At 34.5% G+C, this 17,704-nt stretch overlaps 1 protein-coding gene across 5 annotated transcripts in view; it reads left to right on the top strand.

The window, feature by feature from the left end:
• LRRIQ1 (leucine rich repeats and IQ motif containing 1) overlaps positions 1 to 17,704 on the top strand; it is a 215,974-nt gene that overhangs the window by 57,990 nt on the left and 140,280 nt on the right. For all 5 annotated transcript variants that reach the window (XM_058741880.1, XM_058741878.1, XM_058741877.1 and 2 more), the window contains exon 14: positions 8,263 to 8,356. In XM_058741880.1, the coding sequence (XP_058597863.1) occupies positions 8,263 to 8,356 (94 nt within the window). The remainder of the gene's footprint in view (positions 1 to 8,262; positions 8,357 to 17,704) is intronic.

Below are 17,704 nucleotides of genomic sequence, written 5' to 3'. Positions count from 1 at the left end.
CCTTTAACTCAAAATAGTCAATATGCTAGAGTGGTATATTTGGGTGGAAATTTCTGAATTCCTTCAAAGGCATGGTGAAATCATTCAATTAAATTTCCTTCCACTTTTAAAATCATAATTCCTGTATCTTTCTGATAGACCTGGCAAGTATCACAATTGTATTTTTATTTGAAATTCGTATATCTTTTACCTATGAAAAATATAACCTAATGAAGATAAATAAACAAATTTGTCTAATTTGTTGGCTCCTAACATTTATAAAGCAAACACCAATTAAAAATTCATTAAAGAATGATCAACTGATTTAGTTGATTAATACCTCCCCAAATTTCCCCATCCCCATTCCCCTCACGGAGACAACAATAGTTCTAAATTTGACACCATAGGTTAACTTGACTATCCTATATATTAATGTCCTCAAACAGTATGTTCTCTTTTGCCTCCAGCTTTCTTAACATTCATGCGACATTCCACCATATCCGTGGTCTGTTCTTTCTTTCTTTTTTTTTTTTCCTTTGGCTGAAGTGTAGTCTATTGTACGAATGTATCATACTTTGTCCATTTTCCTGTTGATTGATATTTTAATAATTTGTGGTTTGGGGCTACCATGATCATTATAGAATTTCCTGGGGAAATTCTTATATAAATCTTTCTGTAGACATATGTTTTCATTTCTGTGGGATAAGTATATCAGAGTGTAATTGCTGGATAATATAGTATGTGTATGTTTCTCTTTAGAAGAAACTGAAAAAACTGTTTGCCAAAGTAGTTGTAACATTTTACACCAGTAATGTACTGGGTTTTCAACTGCTCCATTCTGGAGGATCTTTAATATTTCATTGTGTTATCTCATTATGGTTTTAGTTTACATTTCCATGATGAATAATGATATTAAGGCTTTTTTCATTCATTTATTGATTATTTTTGTATATTCTTTTGTGTCCATTCAAATGTCTTAGCATTTTTAAAATTTGGTTATTTGCGTTTTTCTTATGTATAAGCTTTTTATATATTCTGGATATAATTCTTTGTCAGATATATATTTTGTAATATTTTCTCCTGGTCTTTTAACTATGAATTTTTATTAATGATATTTTCAGGTGAGGAGAAGTTTTAAATTTTGATGAAATTTAATTTATTATTTTTAATAGTTATTGTTTTCTATGTCCGTGTAATATTTTTCTGCCTCCAATTTGAGAAGATGATTTTATATACTTTCTTGCTTTCTTATAGAAATTTTGTACTCTCAGTTTTTACCTTTAGGTCTATGATCCATATCAAAATATTTTCTATGAATGATACAAAATAGAAAATGAATTTAGTTTTTAATATGGATATCCAGTTGTTCCATCAACATTTGTTAATCAACCTTTTTTCATCATTGAATTACTTTGGTGTCTGTCAAAAATTTTGATTTACCTTTGACTTTGGGATGAGTTTCTATTAACTGCTTTTCTTTATTAACTGATCTAATGATAAATAATATTTCCTATTTTCTTATGTATTTAGTAATTTTTATGAGGTGTTTTATTTAATTAAAAATTTGAGAAAAGCAACATATAGATCAAGATGCTAAAAAAGGAATTGAGGAAAAGTCTCCTTAGCCTTGCTTCCCCAGCAGCAACCAAAGTTACTAGCTGTTCAGTGTACAATAAAGGTATTCTGTGCGTATACAAGCAGATGAAGAGTGGAGTCATCTCTGACCTTGGCTTGTACTACACCCCCATCTCCTTCCTATCATGGTAGTGCAGCCTTGGCCCCCAGATGTTCTTCACAGATCAGGCTGCTGGGTCCCGAAGGCTTCTTTTCTCAAGGCCTTTCCTTTTCTCTCTGGACAAAATTAGCTTCCACAGGGCAACAGTCCACTCAGGTGATGGAGGTGGTAGTTTTGAAAATGAGAAACTTAATATATTAGAGAACAAAAACAGCCATATTACCAAGGGCAACTTCAGCTCTGTTAGCCGATCACTGGGAAAACTTTGAAATGACTAAAACAATAAATCGTTCAAACAGATCTGTACAGTTATGTACATAGAACAGTTCCAGAGAGTATGGATAGATATGTTGAGTATCATGGCAAAGGGTATATGGTTGCAAGAATATGTGGTAATTCCTATATAACTGGGACATACAGTGTGAACTAGAACTAGAGCTTTTCTTCCAAATTCTCATCCTACAGACTCATCTTTCTCTAAACAGTTCTTTTTGGTGCTAAAATGTTATCCTTTGATTTTGGAGGTGACAGGAATTTACATGATAAACAGATATCTTTCAAAGGATTTTTTTTTTCAATTTATTTAAACAAACAAAAAAAGAATTCATCCCTTTCTTCCACCCCCACCCCGGGTCTGAGCCTTTTTTGTTCATTTGTTTTGTGTTTTTGTTTTTGTTTTAGATTCCACATATGAGAGAGATCATATGTCATTTGTCTTTTTCTGACTTATTCCACTTAGCCTAATGCCCTTGAGATCCGTTCATGTTGTCACAAAGGAGAAGATTCCATTTTTTTTTTATGGCTGAATAATAGTCCATTGTAGATCTATATACCACAATTATTTTATCCATTCATGCATCATTGGACGCTTAGGATGGGTACATACCTTCACTATTGCAAATAATGTTGTAATGAACATAGGGGTGCATGGGGTGCATGTATATTTTCAAGTTAGTGGGTTATTTTTTAAAAAATAAAATATCCTGAAGTAGAATTGCTGTATCATAACATAGTTCTTTTTTTACTTTTTTTGAGGAACTCTATACTGTTTTATATAGCAGTTGCACCATTTACATTCACACATTTACAGTGTGAGAGGGTTCCCTTCTCTCCACATCCTTGCAACACTGGTTATTTCTTATATTTTTGGTAATAGCTGTTTTGACAGACGTGAGGTGAGATCCCATTGTGACTGGGATTTGTATTTCACTTATAATTAATGATGTTGAGCATCTTTTCATATGCCTGTTGGCTATCATTTTGCCATCTTTAAAAAATGTCTATTCAGATCATCTGCCCATTTTTTAATCAGATTAGGATTTTTTGCCATTGAGTTGTATGAGTTCTGTATTAATTTTGGATATTAGATAATTATCAGACATGTAATTTGCAAGTATTTTATCCCATTCAATAAGTTGCCTTTTCATTTCGGCTGGGTTTCCTTTGCTGTTCAGAAGCTTTTAATTTGATATGGTTCCACTTGTTTATTTTGCTTTAATTGCATTTTGTTTTGGTGTTAGATTAAAAACATCATCACCAAGACCCATGTCAAGGAGTTTACCACCTATGTTTTCTTCTAGGAGATTTATGGTTTCAGGTCTTATGTTTAAGTCTTCAATCCATTTTGAGATAATTTTTGTGCATGGTGTAAGACAATAATCAATTCATTCTTTGAATATGACTGTCCAGTTTTCCCAACATCACTTATTGAAGAGACTGTCCTTTCCCCAATGTATATTCTTGGCTCCTTTGTCATAAGTTAATTAAACATATATGGGTAGGGTTATTTCTGGAGCTTCTCTTCTGTTGATCTGTATGTCTGTTTTTATTCCAATACTATACTAAATTTTAGTTGCTGTAGGTGTGTAATACAGTTTGAAATAAAGGAGCATGATGCCTCCAACTTCATTCTTTCTCAAGATTGCTTTGGGTAGTTGGGGGGAATCATGGCTCAGGTCATGAACTCACAGTCGTGGGATCGAGCCTTGTGTTGGGCTCCATGCTCAACGTGGAGCCTACTTGGTTTTCTCTCTCTCCTTCTCTTTCTACCCTCCTCCACTTACTTTTACTCTCTCTCTCTCTCTCTCTCTCTCTCTCTCTCTCAAAATAAATAAATAAACTTAAAAAGAAAAAGATTGTTGGGGCACCTGGATGGCTCAGTCAGTTATGTGTTTGACTCTTGATCTTGGCTCAGGTCATGATGATCTCATAGCTCGTGACATTGAGCCAGCCCCTGCATTGGGCTCTGCACTGACAGCACAGAGCCTGCTTGGGATTCTCTCTTTCCCTCTTTCTGCCTGCCTCCTTCTCTCTCTCTCTCTCAAAATAACTAAATAATCTTAAAAAAAATTACTTTGGGTATTCAGGGTCTTTTGTGGTTCAATATAAATTTTAGGATTGTTTGTTTTATGTCTGTGAAAAATGCCAGTGGGATTTCGATAGGGATTGCATTGAACCTGTGTATTGCTTTGGGTGTTATGGACATTTTAGCAGTATTACTTCTTCTGGCCTATTGCGTGGCATGTCTTTCTATTTATTTGTTCTTCCTTGATTCCTTCATTAGTGTCTTACAGTTTTCAATATATAGATATTTCACCACTTTGGTTAAGTTTATTTCTAGGTATTTTATTCTTTTCATGGAATTATAAAGGGATTGTGTTCTTAATTTCTTTTTCTGATGCCCTATTACTACCGTAAAGAAACCCAACAGGTCTTTGTGTATTGATTGTGCATCCTGCAACATTAGTGAATTTGTTTATTAGATCTAACAGTTTTTTGATCAAGTCTTAAGGGTTTTCTATATATATATCATGTCATCATGTCATCAAATAGCTTCAGTTTTACTCCTTCCTTTCCAATTTGGATGCCTTTTATTTTATTTTCCTGAATAGTTGCTCTAGCTAGGACTTCCAAAACTATGTAGAATAAAGTTGTGAGAGTGGGCATCTGTGTCTTATTCCTGATCTTAGAGGAAAAGCTTCATCTTTTCACCATTAAGAATGATGTTAGCTGTGGGGTTATTCTATATGGTCTTTATTATGTTCGGGTACATTCCTTCTATACCCACTTTTTGAGCATTTGTATTATAAGTGGATATTGAATTTTGTCAGGTGCTTTTTCTGCATCCTTTGAGATGATCATATGATTTTATCCTTCATTTTGTTGATGTGGTATGTTACATTGACTGGTGATTGTTGATAAATCCCACCTGATCATGATATATTAGTTTTTAATATATTATTGATAAATTAGTTTGCTATTATGAGTTTGATAATATTTTGCTGAGAATTTTTCATATCTATGTTTATCAGGAATATTGGCTTATGATTTTCCTGTGGTGCTCTTGTCTAATTTTGGTATCAGGGTAATGCTAACTTCATAAAATGAATTTGGAAGAATTCCCTGCTCTTCTAGTCTTTGTAAGAGATTAAGAAGGATTAGTATGTATTCTTTTGTGAATGTTTTATAGAATTCACCAGTGAGGCTGTTGGATCTTGGACTTTTGTTCGTTGGGAGGTTTTTGATTACTGATTCAGTTATCTTACTAGTAATTGATCTGTTCAGATTTTCTAATTCATGATGATTCAGTCTTGGTGGGTTGTATGTTTTTAGGAATGTATCCATTTCTTTTAGATTGTCCCAGTTTGTTGGCATATAATTGTTCCTAGTAGTCTGTTATGATCCTTTGTATTTCTGTGGTATCAGTTGTAACATTTCTTTGATTTTTGATTCTATTTATTTGAGTCCTCCTCCTTCTAGTGAGTCCAGCTAAAGGTTTGCCAATTTTGTTTATCTTTTCAAAGAATCAGCTCTTAGTTGTATTGATCTTTTCTATTGTCTGTTTTTTATTTCATTTATTTTTGCTCCAATCTTTGTTATTTTCTTCCTTCTAATAACTTTGGCCTTCCTTCTTTTTCTGGTGTCTTGGGTATAAAGTTATGTTGTTTATTTGAGACTTTTCTTATTTTTTGCAGTAGCATTTATCCATTTTATCTTCCCTCTTCAAACTACTTTTGCTGTATCCCATAAATTTTAGTATGTTACATTTTCATTTTCATTTGTCTCAAGGTATTTTTTAAATTTCTCTTGATTTCTTCTTTGAAACATTGGTTGTTTAGTAGCAGGATGTTTATTTATTTTTTTAATTTTTTAATGTTTATTTATTTTTGAGAGAGAGAGAGACAGAACACAAGCAGGGAAAGGGCAGCGAGTGAGGGAGACACAGAATTGGAAGCAGGCTCCAGGTCCTGAGGTGTCAGCACAGAGCCTGATGTGGGGCTCCAACCCATGAGCCTTTGAGCCGTGAGATCATGACCTGAGCCAAAGTGAGCTACTCAACCAACTGAGCTACCCAAGCGCCCTGGTAGCATGATGTTTAATATCCACATATTTGTGAATTTCATTTTATTCTTGTGATAGATTTCTAGTTCCATATCATCGTGTCAGAAAAGATGCTTGATATGGTTTCAGTCCTCTTAAATTTATTAAGACTTGTTTCATTGCCTAACATATAATCTATCTTGGAAAGTGTTTCATGTGCACTTGAGAAGAATGCGTATTATGTTGCTTTTGAGTGGAATGTTCTATAAACATCTGTTAAGTCCATCTGGTCTAACATGTTGTTTAAGGCTGATGTTTCCTTTTTGATTTTCTATCTGGATAATCGATTCTTTGATGTAAGTGGAATATTAAAGTCCCCTATGATTATTGTGTTGCTGTCTATTTCTCTCTTTAAGGCTGTCAATATTTGCTTTAAGTATGTAGATGTTTTTGTGTTGGCCACATAAATATTTACAATGTTGCATTCTCATGTTGGATTGACCCTTTTTATCATTATGTAACACTCTTCTTTGTCTCTCATTACATTCTCTGTTTTAAAGTGTGTTTTATCGGGGCGCCTGGGTGGCGCAGTCGGTTAAGCGTCCGACTTCAGCCAGGTCATGATCTCGCGGTCCGTGAGTTCGAGCCCCGCGTCAGGCTCTGGGCTGATGGCTCGGAGCCTGGAGCCTGTTTCCAATTCTGTGTCTCCCTCTCTCTCTGCCCCTCCCCCGTTCATGCTCTGTCTCTCTCTGTCCCAAAAATAAATAAAAAACGTTGAAAAAAAAATAAAATAAAGTGTGTTTTATCTAGGCGTGCCTGGGTAGCTTAGTCAGTTAAGCATCCAACTTCAGCTCAAGTCATGATCTCATAGTTTGTGAGTTCTAGCCCCTCATCGGGCTCTGTGCTGACAGCTCGGAGCCTGGAGCTGCTTCAGATTCTGTGTCTCCCTCTCTATCTGGCCCTTCCCCTCAAGCTCTGTCTCTCTGTCTCTCTCAAAAATAAATAAACATTAAAAAATTTGTAAAAAAAAAAAAAAGTGTGTTTTATCTGAAGGAAAGTCTGTTTTGTCTGATATGTCTAGTAATTTTTAACTGTATGTTGGACATTTTACATAATCCAGTTGAGTGAGTCTGGATATTGTTGCCTTCCTTTTAAACGGAGTTAACTTCAGTTGCGGTAGGCAGTTAAAGCCTTTATGGATATATTTTTTTCCTGCTTTAATTTCATTCTCTTTTAGGACAAGCCATTTTAGTTTCCAACTCTTAGTGCATGCCCCTACCCCAAGGCATTGTATTCACTCCTACCGCACACTCTCTGAGATACTCAGTTAGGTCTCATTTTGGCTGGGCTGAGACTCCAGTGTCTTTCACTGATGCATGCACTTAGTGTCGTCATGCAGCTCTTAGCCTTACAGCTGGTGATCTCTGCTAGGTTTTTCAGTCTTTCCCTGTGTGTGTGACACCGTGTACTTGCCCACAGACCTGTGGTGAATTCTCACATAGACTTCTTTCCCCAATTTCCTCCCTGTAACATGTATATATACACAGCTTCTTCTCAGTACTTTCCATCATAAATTCCAACTTCAGTTCTAATCTTTGCCTCCTCACTCAGCAAAAGAGCTTCTTCATTTGGTCTCTACTATTCTGAAGTGGTAAGCTGCTTTCAGATGGGAAACCACTGTGAGTGTAGATGCACCATATATGTTTCCCATCTCTGAGAGGCAGGCTTAAAAACAGGTACTTCATATGTATTGTCCAGTTTTCTGATTATCTGTGGGAGAGCAATTTTATGTAAATTCTTCTGTAATATACCCTGGATGGACTTACTCTTCTTACTTTTGAAAGTAAAAAAAAGTTCATGTAATTCTCTTTAGGTATGTGTTCAATTTTACCACTTATTACTTTAGATTTAACTTCTTTAGATTTTGTGATAACAATCTGGCACAAACTGTTCTAAATTCTTTATACACATGATCTCATTTAACCCTCACCCAGTAAGAGGAATGAGCCTGAATCACAAAGCAATTGTGGGAAAAATATATATTCTAACAGTGGAGTCTGTATTCTTAATACAGCCTCTTTTTAAAAGCACACTGTATTCTGCAGAATAAATAATTTTTGTTGCTTTCCTTTATTACCTAACCAATAAATAAATTGTCATTTTTAAATGATTATTGTTCTTTCTCTGTATTACCTTTCATAATGGTTTTTATTTTTTATTTTCTGTAGATCTTACAAGTGCCATTAAGTGGTTTAATGCATGCTATTCTCTCCACGAATTGTCTCTCACTGGAAACCCACTTCTTCAAGAAGTAAACTGGAGGTAAGAAACATTGTTGCACCCTATTATGTACTTTATTAGTTACAGAAAACACAGTGTGATGAAAATTTCTCTGTGCCTATTAATTTCTTGGAAAAAGTTAATAAAAATAATTTAAAAGTTATTCAAAACAAGACATTTTTTGTAAAATTAGTTTTAAAAATATCTTCAACCTACAATAATTTTTTTGCACATGTGTGAAATAATGCAAATTTAAAATGATTATTTTGATCCATACCATTAATTATGTGGCAATTTTAGTATGATGTTCACTTGGGTCTTGTCTTTATAGAAAACACATTTTTATTGGGAGTGACTTTTTATAAGTTATCTAAATCACATAACTTGCTAATTAAAATTATTTTTTTCCTCCCAGTAATTTGATTTTATTTTCTTAAAAGAGAAATTTGGTGTCTGTTAAAGTACAGATTATAAGATATGTGAATTCATACCTCTCTTTAAAATATTGCAGTACCTAGACCTAATAGAAGAAAAATATTTTATAATTTTTTAGAATGGATTTTTGTTTATAAACAAAGTTTCCCTAATTTGAAACTCTCATATTATGCTAATACCATTTCCCTCAAAACTGACCAACATCTTTTTTCATGATGAGCTTTTTTTAGATAATTTTCATATGACAAACTCCATCAGTTTTATTTAGAAGTATGAGTATGGTGTACAAACCACCACAATCAAGACATTAAACATTTTTACCACCTTAAAAAATTGCCTAGTGCCCCTTTGGAGTCAGTCACCTCCTCCAGTTCTTTAAAAAAGTCTCTCCACTCTCATGGCTTTCATTTTTTTCTGATGAGAAGTCTGCCAACATTCTCTTGGGAGATTTCTAAGATTTTTCTATCATGGTTTTCAGCAATTTGATCATAATGTATTTTGCTGTGGTTTTATGTAGATTATTTTTCTTAAGAGCTATTGAATCAGGGCCTCTGGGTGGCTCAGTCAGTTAAGAGTTTGACTCTTAATTTTGGCTCAGGTCATGATCTCAGGGTTGTAAGATCAAGCCCTGTGTGGGGCTCCATGCTCAGTGTAGAGCGTGCTTAAGATTCTCTCTCTCTGCCCCTCCCCTGCTTGTGTGCGTGTGCATGAGATCTGTTGAAGCTCTTGAATCTGATGAATTTGTAGTTCTCATAAAATTTAGAAAATTTTTGGCCATTATTTTTTCAAATATTTTTTCTGCCTCCCCCCATCTTGTCCTACTAGGACTCCAATTTTACCAATATTTGGCCACTTGATATATTCTAGAAGTTGCTATTGCTCTGTTCATGATGTATGGTGTCTGTGTATACATATATATATATATATATATATATATATATATATATATATATTATACTTTTTTCTGTTTGTACTTCACTCTTAACAGTTATTGCTATATCTTCAGGTTCTCTGATATTTTCTTCTTATATATCTATTTTGATATTAAAGTCCAGAATTAATCAGTTCAGAGTTCAGATACTGTGGTTTTCATCCTAGAAGTTTCATTTATTTTTTTTAACATTTGCAGTTTCTCTCCTAATCATACTCATGATGTTTTCCTGAATCATCTTGAACATATGGAGAATATTTATAATAGCTGTTTTAAAATCCTTATCTGCTAGTTTCATCATCCATGTCATTTTGGGGCCTATTTTTATTGACTTTCACCCCAATTTTGGGTCGTATTTCCCTGCTTCTTGCATGCTTCATCATTTTGTTGGTATTCTGGACGTTTTAAATTTTATACTGTTGATTTCTTAATTTTGTTCATTTTTTTTAGATAACATCTATTTTGTTTCTGACATGTAACAGCTATGTTAAATTAGGGAGATGCTTTTAAAGCTTGCTTTTAGTGTCTGTTAGGGAAGTCTCAAAGAAATCTTTTGACTGGTGCCAATTTAGCTCTACTGCTATGGCACTGACTTCCTGAGTATTTTCCCTACTGCTTCTTATATACATCCTTTCAATTTTTGCTGATAGGAATTACTCCCAGCCTTATATATATTCTTGTAATTTTTCTACTTTTTCTTTCCCACTGATTCCTGCCCTTGGCTTACATGGTTTTTTCTCATACACCCTCAGATCATTTTTCATTTACCCAGATCCAATTGAATTAAATCCCAGAATTCTGAAAAGCTTTGAAAATGCTCACTTTTCTAGTACTGGTGATGATTCTGATCTAAATTCTTGTCTTTTGTATGTCTAGCAGTGTGTATTTGTAAGATGGTTTAACACTGTTTATTGTACATTTGACATTTGTATCATATCAAGTCATGGGTACATCAAAACAGAACAAGGTAAGAATAGACAAGACTTGTAGCCTAATTTAGCAAGATAAGTTTGACAACACACTAAGTATAGAGAAAGGCAAATATTTACTGAAATTTTGGTAGAAAACCCATTTCAGGATACTCAGAGTTTAGATCAAATATGTAAATCTTATCAATTTGATCAGGTAGTGAAAATACAGCATTTATGAATAAAATATAGACAAAAAGGAGTGAATAATTGAAAAAAAAAAAAAGGTTGTGACATCCAATCCTAGGGCATAAGCAGTTGACTGTTCTGATTCGATTTTCCTATGATGTGTGGCCATAGCCTGGAAGATCCTTGTTCTGATGACTTCCAACAGAGTATACCTTACAGGAAAACCAATGATCTGGTCATGCTTAAAATTCCTATATCTGACTTAATCCACTTGTAGAACAGGTTAAGAAAGTCTAGGAAGTAATCTCTTTCCCTCCCTTGTCTGAGGCCACTGCACACCTGTGACACCCTCTTTCACATGTATTGATTCTGTGAATTTGTTAATTGGTCTTTGGTTAAGAAAATAGCATTTCATATCAAGTCAAACACCTGTGTAATTTGCTACTTGTTGATAGTTCATTTATTACAGAAGAGTTATCTTTGCAGTAAATCTGTTTTTCTATATTCTTTAAAGCTCTGTTTCCACATTAATTTCTAATGCTATACCATTTTTTAGGGAAACCTGATATGTTTTACATGTTTTAGAACAGAACTTGCCAACTTCTACTTTAGAAATATATTTTTCCAAGTGCAATTTAAGCTGTGTACTATAGAGGAGAGAGGACAACCCATTGAAGTGGTTTTTGAAGATACATCCCTAGGTGAGAAACTTCATCATCACTTGGAAACTTTTAGAAATGAAAAATCTTGGACACTGTCCAGACCCACTTAATCAGAAGGACCTAGGGGATGATGTTTATTAATGTGTGCTTCAACAAGCCCTTTGGATGATTTGATGCACGCTAAACTTTGGAATCACTGTATTTTTAAACAAGGACATCCTGTTCTTGCCTCATACCACGTGGTCCTGGACAAGTAACAACTTTCCTATGTCTCCAAATCCTCACTGGTAAAATAAGGATAATAATAGTACCTATCTTATGGGGTAGTTATGGTAATTGAATGGAACAATACACATATTTTGTTGAGAATAATTTCTAGAACATGGTAAGCATACAGAAGTCTACTATTTTCCATGTCTAGGCTAACCACACTATGGTGTCTCACTAAGTCACCAAATATTTAGTGTATGCCTACTATATCCAACCAATGTTCTAACATTTTGGACTCTCTAAAGGAAATTCTATATAGTCCATGATTTCAAACCATGTTTATAATCTTTATAGGGATTTAAAATATATGCAAAAAATGATAGCCATGAAAACTAATAATGATAACAAACACTGTTATAGCATTTACTTTGTGCCCATTTAATACAATGTATAATAAAATAGCTACCTAGTGTCCCCATTTTACAGGTAGGGAAACAGAATCACAAAAGGGCTAAATAACTTGCCCAAGTTTACACAACTAGCCACTGGAAGAGCCAGGACTCAAACAACCTGACTTCAGTTGTGCTTTTTAACACTTAGATTTCAGTACCTAATCCACATGTCAGATGATTGTTGTAGGCAACGGATATGCTTTAGAAATCCCACCCTAATTTAGAGTGACCAGGAAAACTACCTTTGCTGAAGAGGCAGACTTTGGATTAAACCTCAGAATTTTAGTAATATTTAAAATCAAGTTAAAAGAAAAAAAAGCACTTCCGCTGGAGGAAATATCCAAGAAAATGAGGGAATATGAAAGGCGGGATTAGGCTCTGGTCTATTCAGGTGTAACGTAGATATAGTGGAAAATACTTTTGGAAGTAAATAAGAAATCAAGTATATACATTTACAATGGGTCAAGGAATGGGCTAAATAGCTACACATATTACTTCACAGCAACTCAGCTGAGTTCTGTAATTATCATTCTGATTTTATGGGGGTATTTACTGAAGCTTAGATGCCTTGTGATTTGTTCAGCTCTGTAAATGTCAGAGAAGGGTTTTGAGTTCTAAAGCCTGGAATTTAAACACTTGCTTTACTGTTTCATATGATATATTGCTAACAGATTGTAAAGGGCCTTGTATGCTCGGATAAAGTGTCTTCTTTATCCTGTGGTCATGGAGAGACCTATTAGCATACTGGGTGTACATGTAGGTGTTGTGAGTAAACTGCTCGGGTGCATATCTAGTTCCACCACTTCCTAGCTGTTTGCCTTGCACAAGTTGCTTAATCGTGCTATGTCTCAGTGTCTTCATCTATAGAATGGGTATAATAATAGTAGCTACCTCAGGATTTGTTCATTAAGGTAATAGAGGTTGTACCACACAACAGCAAACCCAAAAATCTGTGTGGTTTAATACAATAGAAGCTTATTTTTGGTTTATATTGCATCTGATGTGAGTTCATCCTGTCTAATCTAAGCAGACGTGGAAACTCAGGATGCTTCCCTTTTGTGGCTCTGTGTCATGTAACTTCAATGTAATCTGACATTTTTAGATAATAGATTGTGGTGAGAAAGAGGGGGAAAGACCACAGGGAAAGCACATCTGATATTTAACTGCTCTGCTTTCAGAAGTAGCATTGGTTAGGGCGCCTGGGTGGCTCAGTCAGTTAAGCGTCTGACTTCGGCTCAGGTCATGATCTCGCGGTTGTGAGCTCGAGCCCTGCATCAGGCTTTGCACTGACAGTGTGGAACTTGCTTGATTCTCTCTCTCTCCCTTGCCCTCTGCCCCTCTCCCACTCACGCTTTCTCTCTCGCAAAATAAACATACTTTTAAAAAGGTGGCATTGATCATTTCTCTCATATTCCACTGGATGTAACTAGTCGTAAAGCCAAACTAACTGCAAGACAGAAGCATTTTATAGTAGTGCCTGGCATATAGCACACTTGGTAAATGTTAGCCTTTATTTTTAAGGAGCTATAGAGAAATTTTGAATAGTTGGATGAAAAGGAAAATAGTATTTGTGGAAGATTTCTTTTAAGCATCAAAGTGGTAAGAGATTAAGGAAGGTAGCCACGTTCAATGTTAGTAGAAAGTCCAGGAATTAAAAAAGGACTAAAATTAAGTAGTGGAAGTGATCCCAGATATTGTACAGATCCTTCTACTTTAGAACTGGAAGAATGACCTTAGAGTAACATTTTCTACACAAAAAGAAGAGCAATTATGTCTAATAGGCTCTGCTTTGCAGGTGATATCATTTATAATGAAAATATCTGATAGATTATTTTTAGGTAGATATCTTTATTTTCCTAAGTAACTATATAGACTATGTGTAGTTATTATACACACACACACACTGTATGTAGACTTATGCAAGGCAAGTATGTCTGCATGACATCTATAATGTCATAGATAACCAAAATTATTTATTGAAGGAATACATTATAGAAATTTACATTGTAATGTGTAAAATCTTGAAAAAAATGCATGTTTCACCCCCTCTAATTTTTCTCTTGGATTTTTTAATGTTTGTTTGTTTATTTATTTATTTATTTAGAGAGAGCATGTGCACAGGGGAAGGGCAGAGAGAGAAAGGGAGGGAGAGAATCCCAAGCAGGCTCTGCACTGCTAGCATGGAGCCCGATGTGTGGCTCCATACCACAAACCATGAGATAATGACTTGAGCTGAAATCAAGAGTCAGATGCTTAACTGACTGAGCCCCCCAGACTCCCCTCTATTGAATTTTTAAAATTTACTTCAGGGATTGAAAGTATTATTACCCATAAATTGACAATTGATACTTATTTATCGGTTTGCAGTAATTATCAATGTCAGGAGTTCTACAACTGGAGTCTTTAGACTTTTAGGGACCATAGTGTTTGTGACACTCTTCCTGTTTTCTGAAAACCTGATCTTAGGACAAGTTACTACTACTATACTACTACTATACCAACTATTAGTTAATATCAAATTATAAGGAGATCAGACATTGCAACTATTTAAAGAAGGTGTATATATATGTGAAACAAAACAAAAAAAAAAAACCTTAAATATGTTTCTAGACCTTTTTCCACCTGGGAAAAGGACTCTGTCATCCAAAATAGAAGTAGTCAAGGTCCCCATCTAGATGTACTAGCTCAAGTTCTGGGGCCATGCTTTTCTTACACTGGGATTTAAAACACTAATTCCCAGGATTTGGGTCCCCGTTTTTAGAACTTAGACCTTAGAATGAAACTTCCCACACAAAAGGTAGAGTGTAATTATGCCTGCCAAGAAGGTGATTATTATTTATATAAGAAGGTGTAATTATCACCTGCCAAGAAGGTGATATTATTTATAATGAAAATACCTGATGGGTTGTTTTTAGGTAGATATCTTTATTTTTCTAAGTAACTATATAGACCAAATCTATGATGACAAACAGAAATAGGTGGCTGTGCCCAATATTCAGAGCAAGCTCTTTTCAGGCCATGGTTTTTCTATTAGGAGTTGGGCAAATAGGACATGAATTCTGTTGCTGATCTGGTATGAGTTTCCATTCAAACAGCTGCCATATTGCCAGTTGCAATAACTAGAAACAAATCTATGTCCTGAATAATCTTTGAATTGATTGATGTTCTTTTTTTTTTGGTATGAAGAATAAATACTTAGTTTGTTGGATAAAATATGCTCATAGTGAAATATATTGATATAAATCTGTTTAAATATATAAAGATAAACATTCACATTTTACTACTATGCTAAGTATATATACTTAGTGCTATACTAACATATACTATACTTACTATGTATATATACTTTACAGTTTTAAAGCAAATATTTAATTAAAAATAATATTGAAAAAGGGTAGTATTTATATTATAGACATGTACAATTATTTAGCTATTATAATTTCTATGTTTAAATAAAATTTACTGTACTAGAGTAAAACCAACTTAAAAATTTTGCTTATCAAATTTCCTTAGATCAGTGGGCCTAATACAGATTTCATAATTTCAAGAAGAGATTCAGTTATCTAAAGGGTTTAAAATCTGGTAATCTATAAAATAGGGATTTGTTAATGAAAGGATCAACTCAAACTTGGGTAAGCAGTATGTTCCAATGAACTTTACATAACCCCGTGATACCAACAAAGGGATTAGTTATAGATTTTCCCAATTGGCTTCTTACTTTCATGTCTGGCCAGTGATAACATGGACAAAACTGATGTACTAAAAAAATCTCTTTTTAAAACTTAATCTACAAACTCAGTTTGGAATCTCCTTTGGGAATGTGTTTCATTCGTTGATGATTAATAGAGTCTCTTAAGTGACAGAATATTCACCAGGAAGTTTTCACTAAATGAAATATTGATTCAGCCCTTGGCTAGGAGGACCCCAGCTGGAAAAACTAATGTTGAGATCTCACAGTATTCTTATACTTCATTTCCAACATGAATCAACTTGTTACAGCACTTTCTAATATATTCATCATAGAGTCTTCTAAGGCTGCATTTGAACTGAAGGCCAACCTACTACACTACTGATTTATATAGTTCTGATAACTATTCCTTTAAAAAAATAAATAGCAAACAATTTTTAACATAAAACACCAAATCAAATATGGATATTTATTATATAAATCATAAATATCAAGATATTGTCATGGTCTTGAAGATCCAAACAAACTAATTTTTACATCCAAAGAAATTTCAAATATTTTGACACAAATAAACTGTTTTGGACTTTTTCTTATGTAAAGGTGATGAATGTAACATCAAAATATTTTCAATGTAAAAATTCAAGCCCCATTGATCCACATTTTCTGTAATTATTCCCTATAGCTATAATATTGTACATAATTATATCTATATTCATAGCCATATTCAAAATGTAGTATTTGATGACAAAATTATCATTTTGCCCCTTGCTAATCTGGTTAGTTAACATCCAAACAGCTTCCACATAATGCCACTTGCAATACCTGCAAATAAACCTAATGCCTTGTATTAGTTACCTTTGGATTTACTTATTTTCTTATTATTTTGGTTGTCTAGGGCATAAACAGTTGTTTTGTTAAATAGAGTATAATTGTGGTAAATCATTGGTCCTTCCATTAATCTGATAAGCAAATTCTTATATTTTGCTTCTAGGATTATATTGGGTCATTTAGTTAAAATGGCTCTTCGTTTTGTCATTAATTATTTCTGAATAGAAAACTGGTTTCTCTATCTATTTGATATGTACTCTGTAACTTCAGTGTTACAAGAATACTTTCCTAAGAAACTTTTGCACCATTTATGTAAAACCAATGGCAATGTTAATCAGTGAACAGATCATTGGAATGTAACTGTCCAGGCCCACAATATCTCTTATTTTAGCAAATTCTCTGGCATCATTGATATATATAGGGCATGCCTCAAGTTTACAAGAAAGCTATATTTTTCTTGAAAATTTAAGACAATTCCAGAATGATAAAATTTCAAATTTTTTTTTTTAAGTTTAAACCTGAACATCTCTAATTTTGGCATAACTTGTTGTAGCCCATTCCCCGCTCCCCCCCCCCCCCCCCGCCAATGCATTGGTTCTTTAAAGCCATAAGAAAAGTTATATTTTAGGGGCGCCTGGGTGGCGCAGTCGGTTAAGCGTCCGACTTCAGCCAGGTCACGATCTCGCGGTCGGTGAGTTCGAGCCCCGCGTCAGGCTCTGGGCTGATGGCTCAGAGCCTGGAGCCTGTTTCCGATTCTGTGTCTCCCTCTCTCTCTGCCCCTCCCCCGTTCATGCTATGTCTCTCTCTGTCCCAAAAATAAATAAAAAACGTTAAAAAAAAAAAAAAAAAAAAAAAAAAAAAAAAAAAAAAAAAGAAAAGTTATATTTTAAAAATGCAGGGGCGCCTGGGTGGCTCAGTCGGTTGAGCATCCGACTTCGTCTCAGGTCACGACCTCACTGCTCTGTGAGTTTGAGCCCCAAGTCGGGCTCTGTGCTGATAGCTCAGAGCCTGGAGCCTGCTTTGGATCCTGTGTCTTCCCCTCTCTTTGCCCCTCCCATGCCCATGCTCTGTTTCTCTCTCTCAGAAA

The sequence above is a fragment of the Neofelis nebulosa genome, chromosome 8, assembly GCF_028018385.1.
Source record: "Neofelis nebulosa isolate mNeoNeb1 chromosome 8, mNeoNeb1.pri, whole genome shotgun sequence".
In the NCBI taxonomy this organism is placed as follows: Eukaryota; Metazoa; Chordata; class Mammalia; order Carnivora; family Felidae; genus Neofelis; species Neofelis nebulosa.
This window is presented reverse-complemented; position numbering and strand designations above follow the sequence as displayed.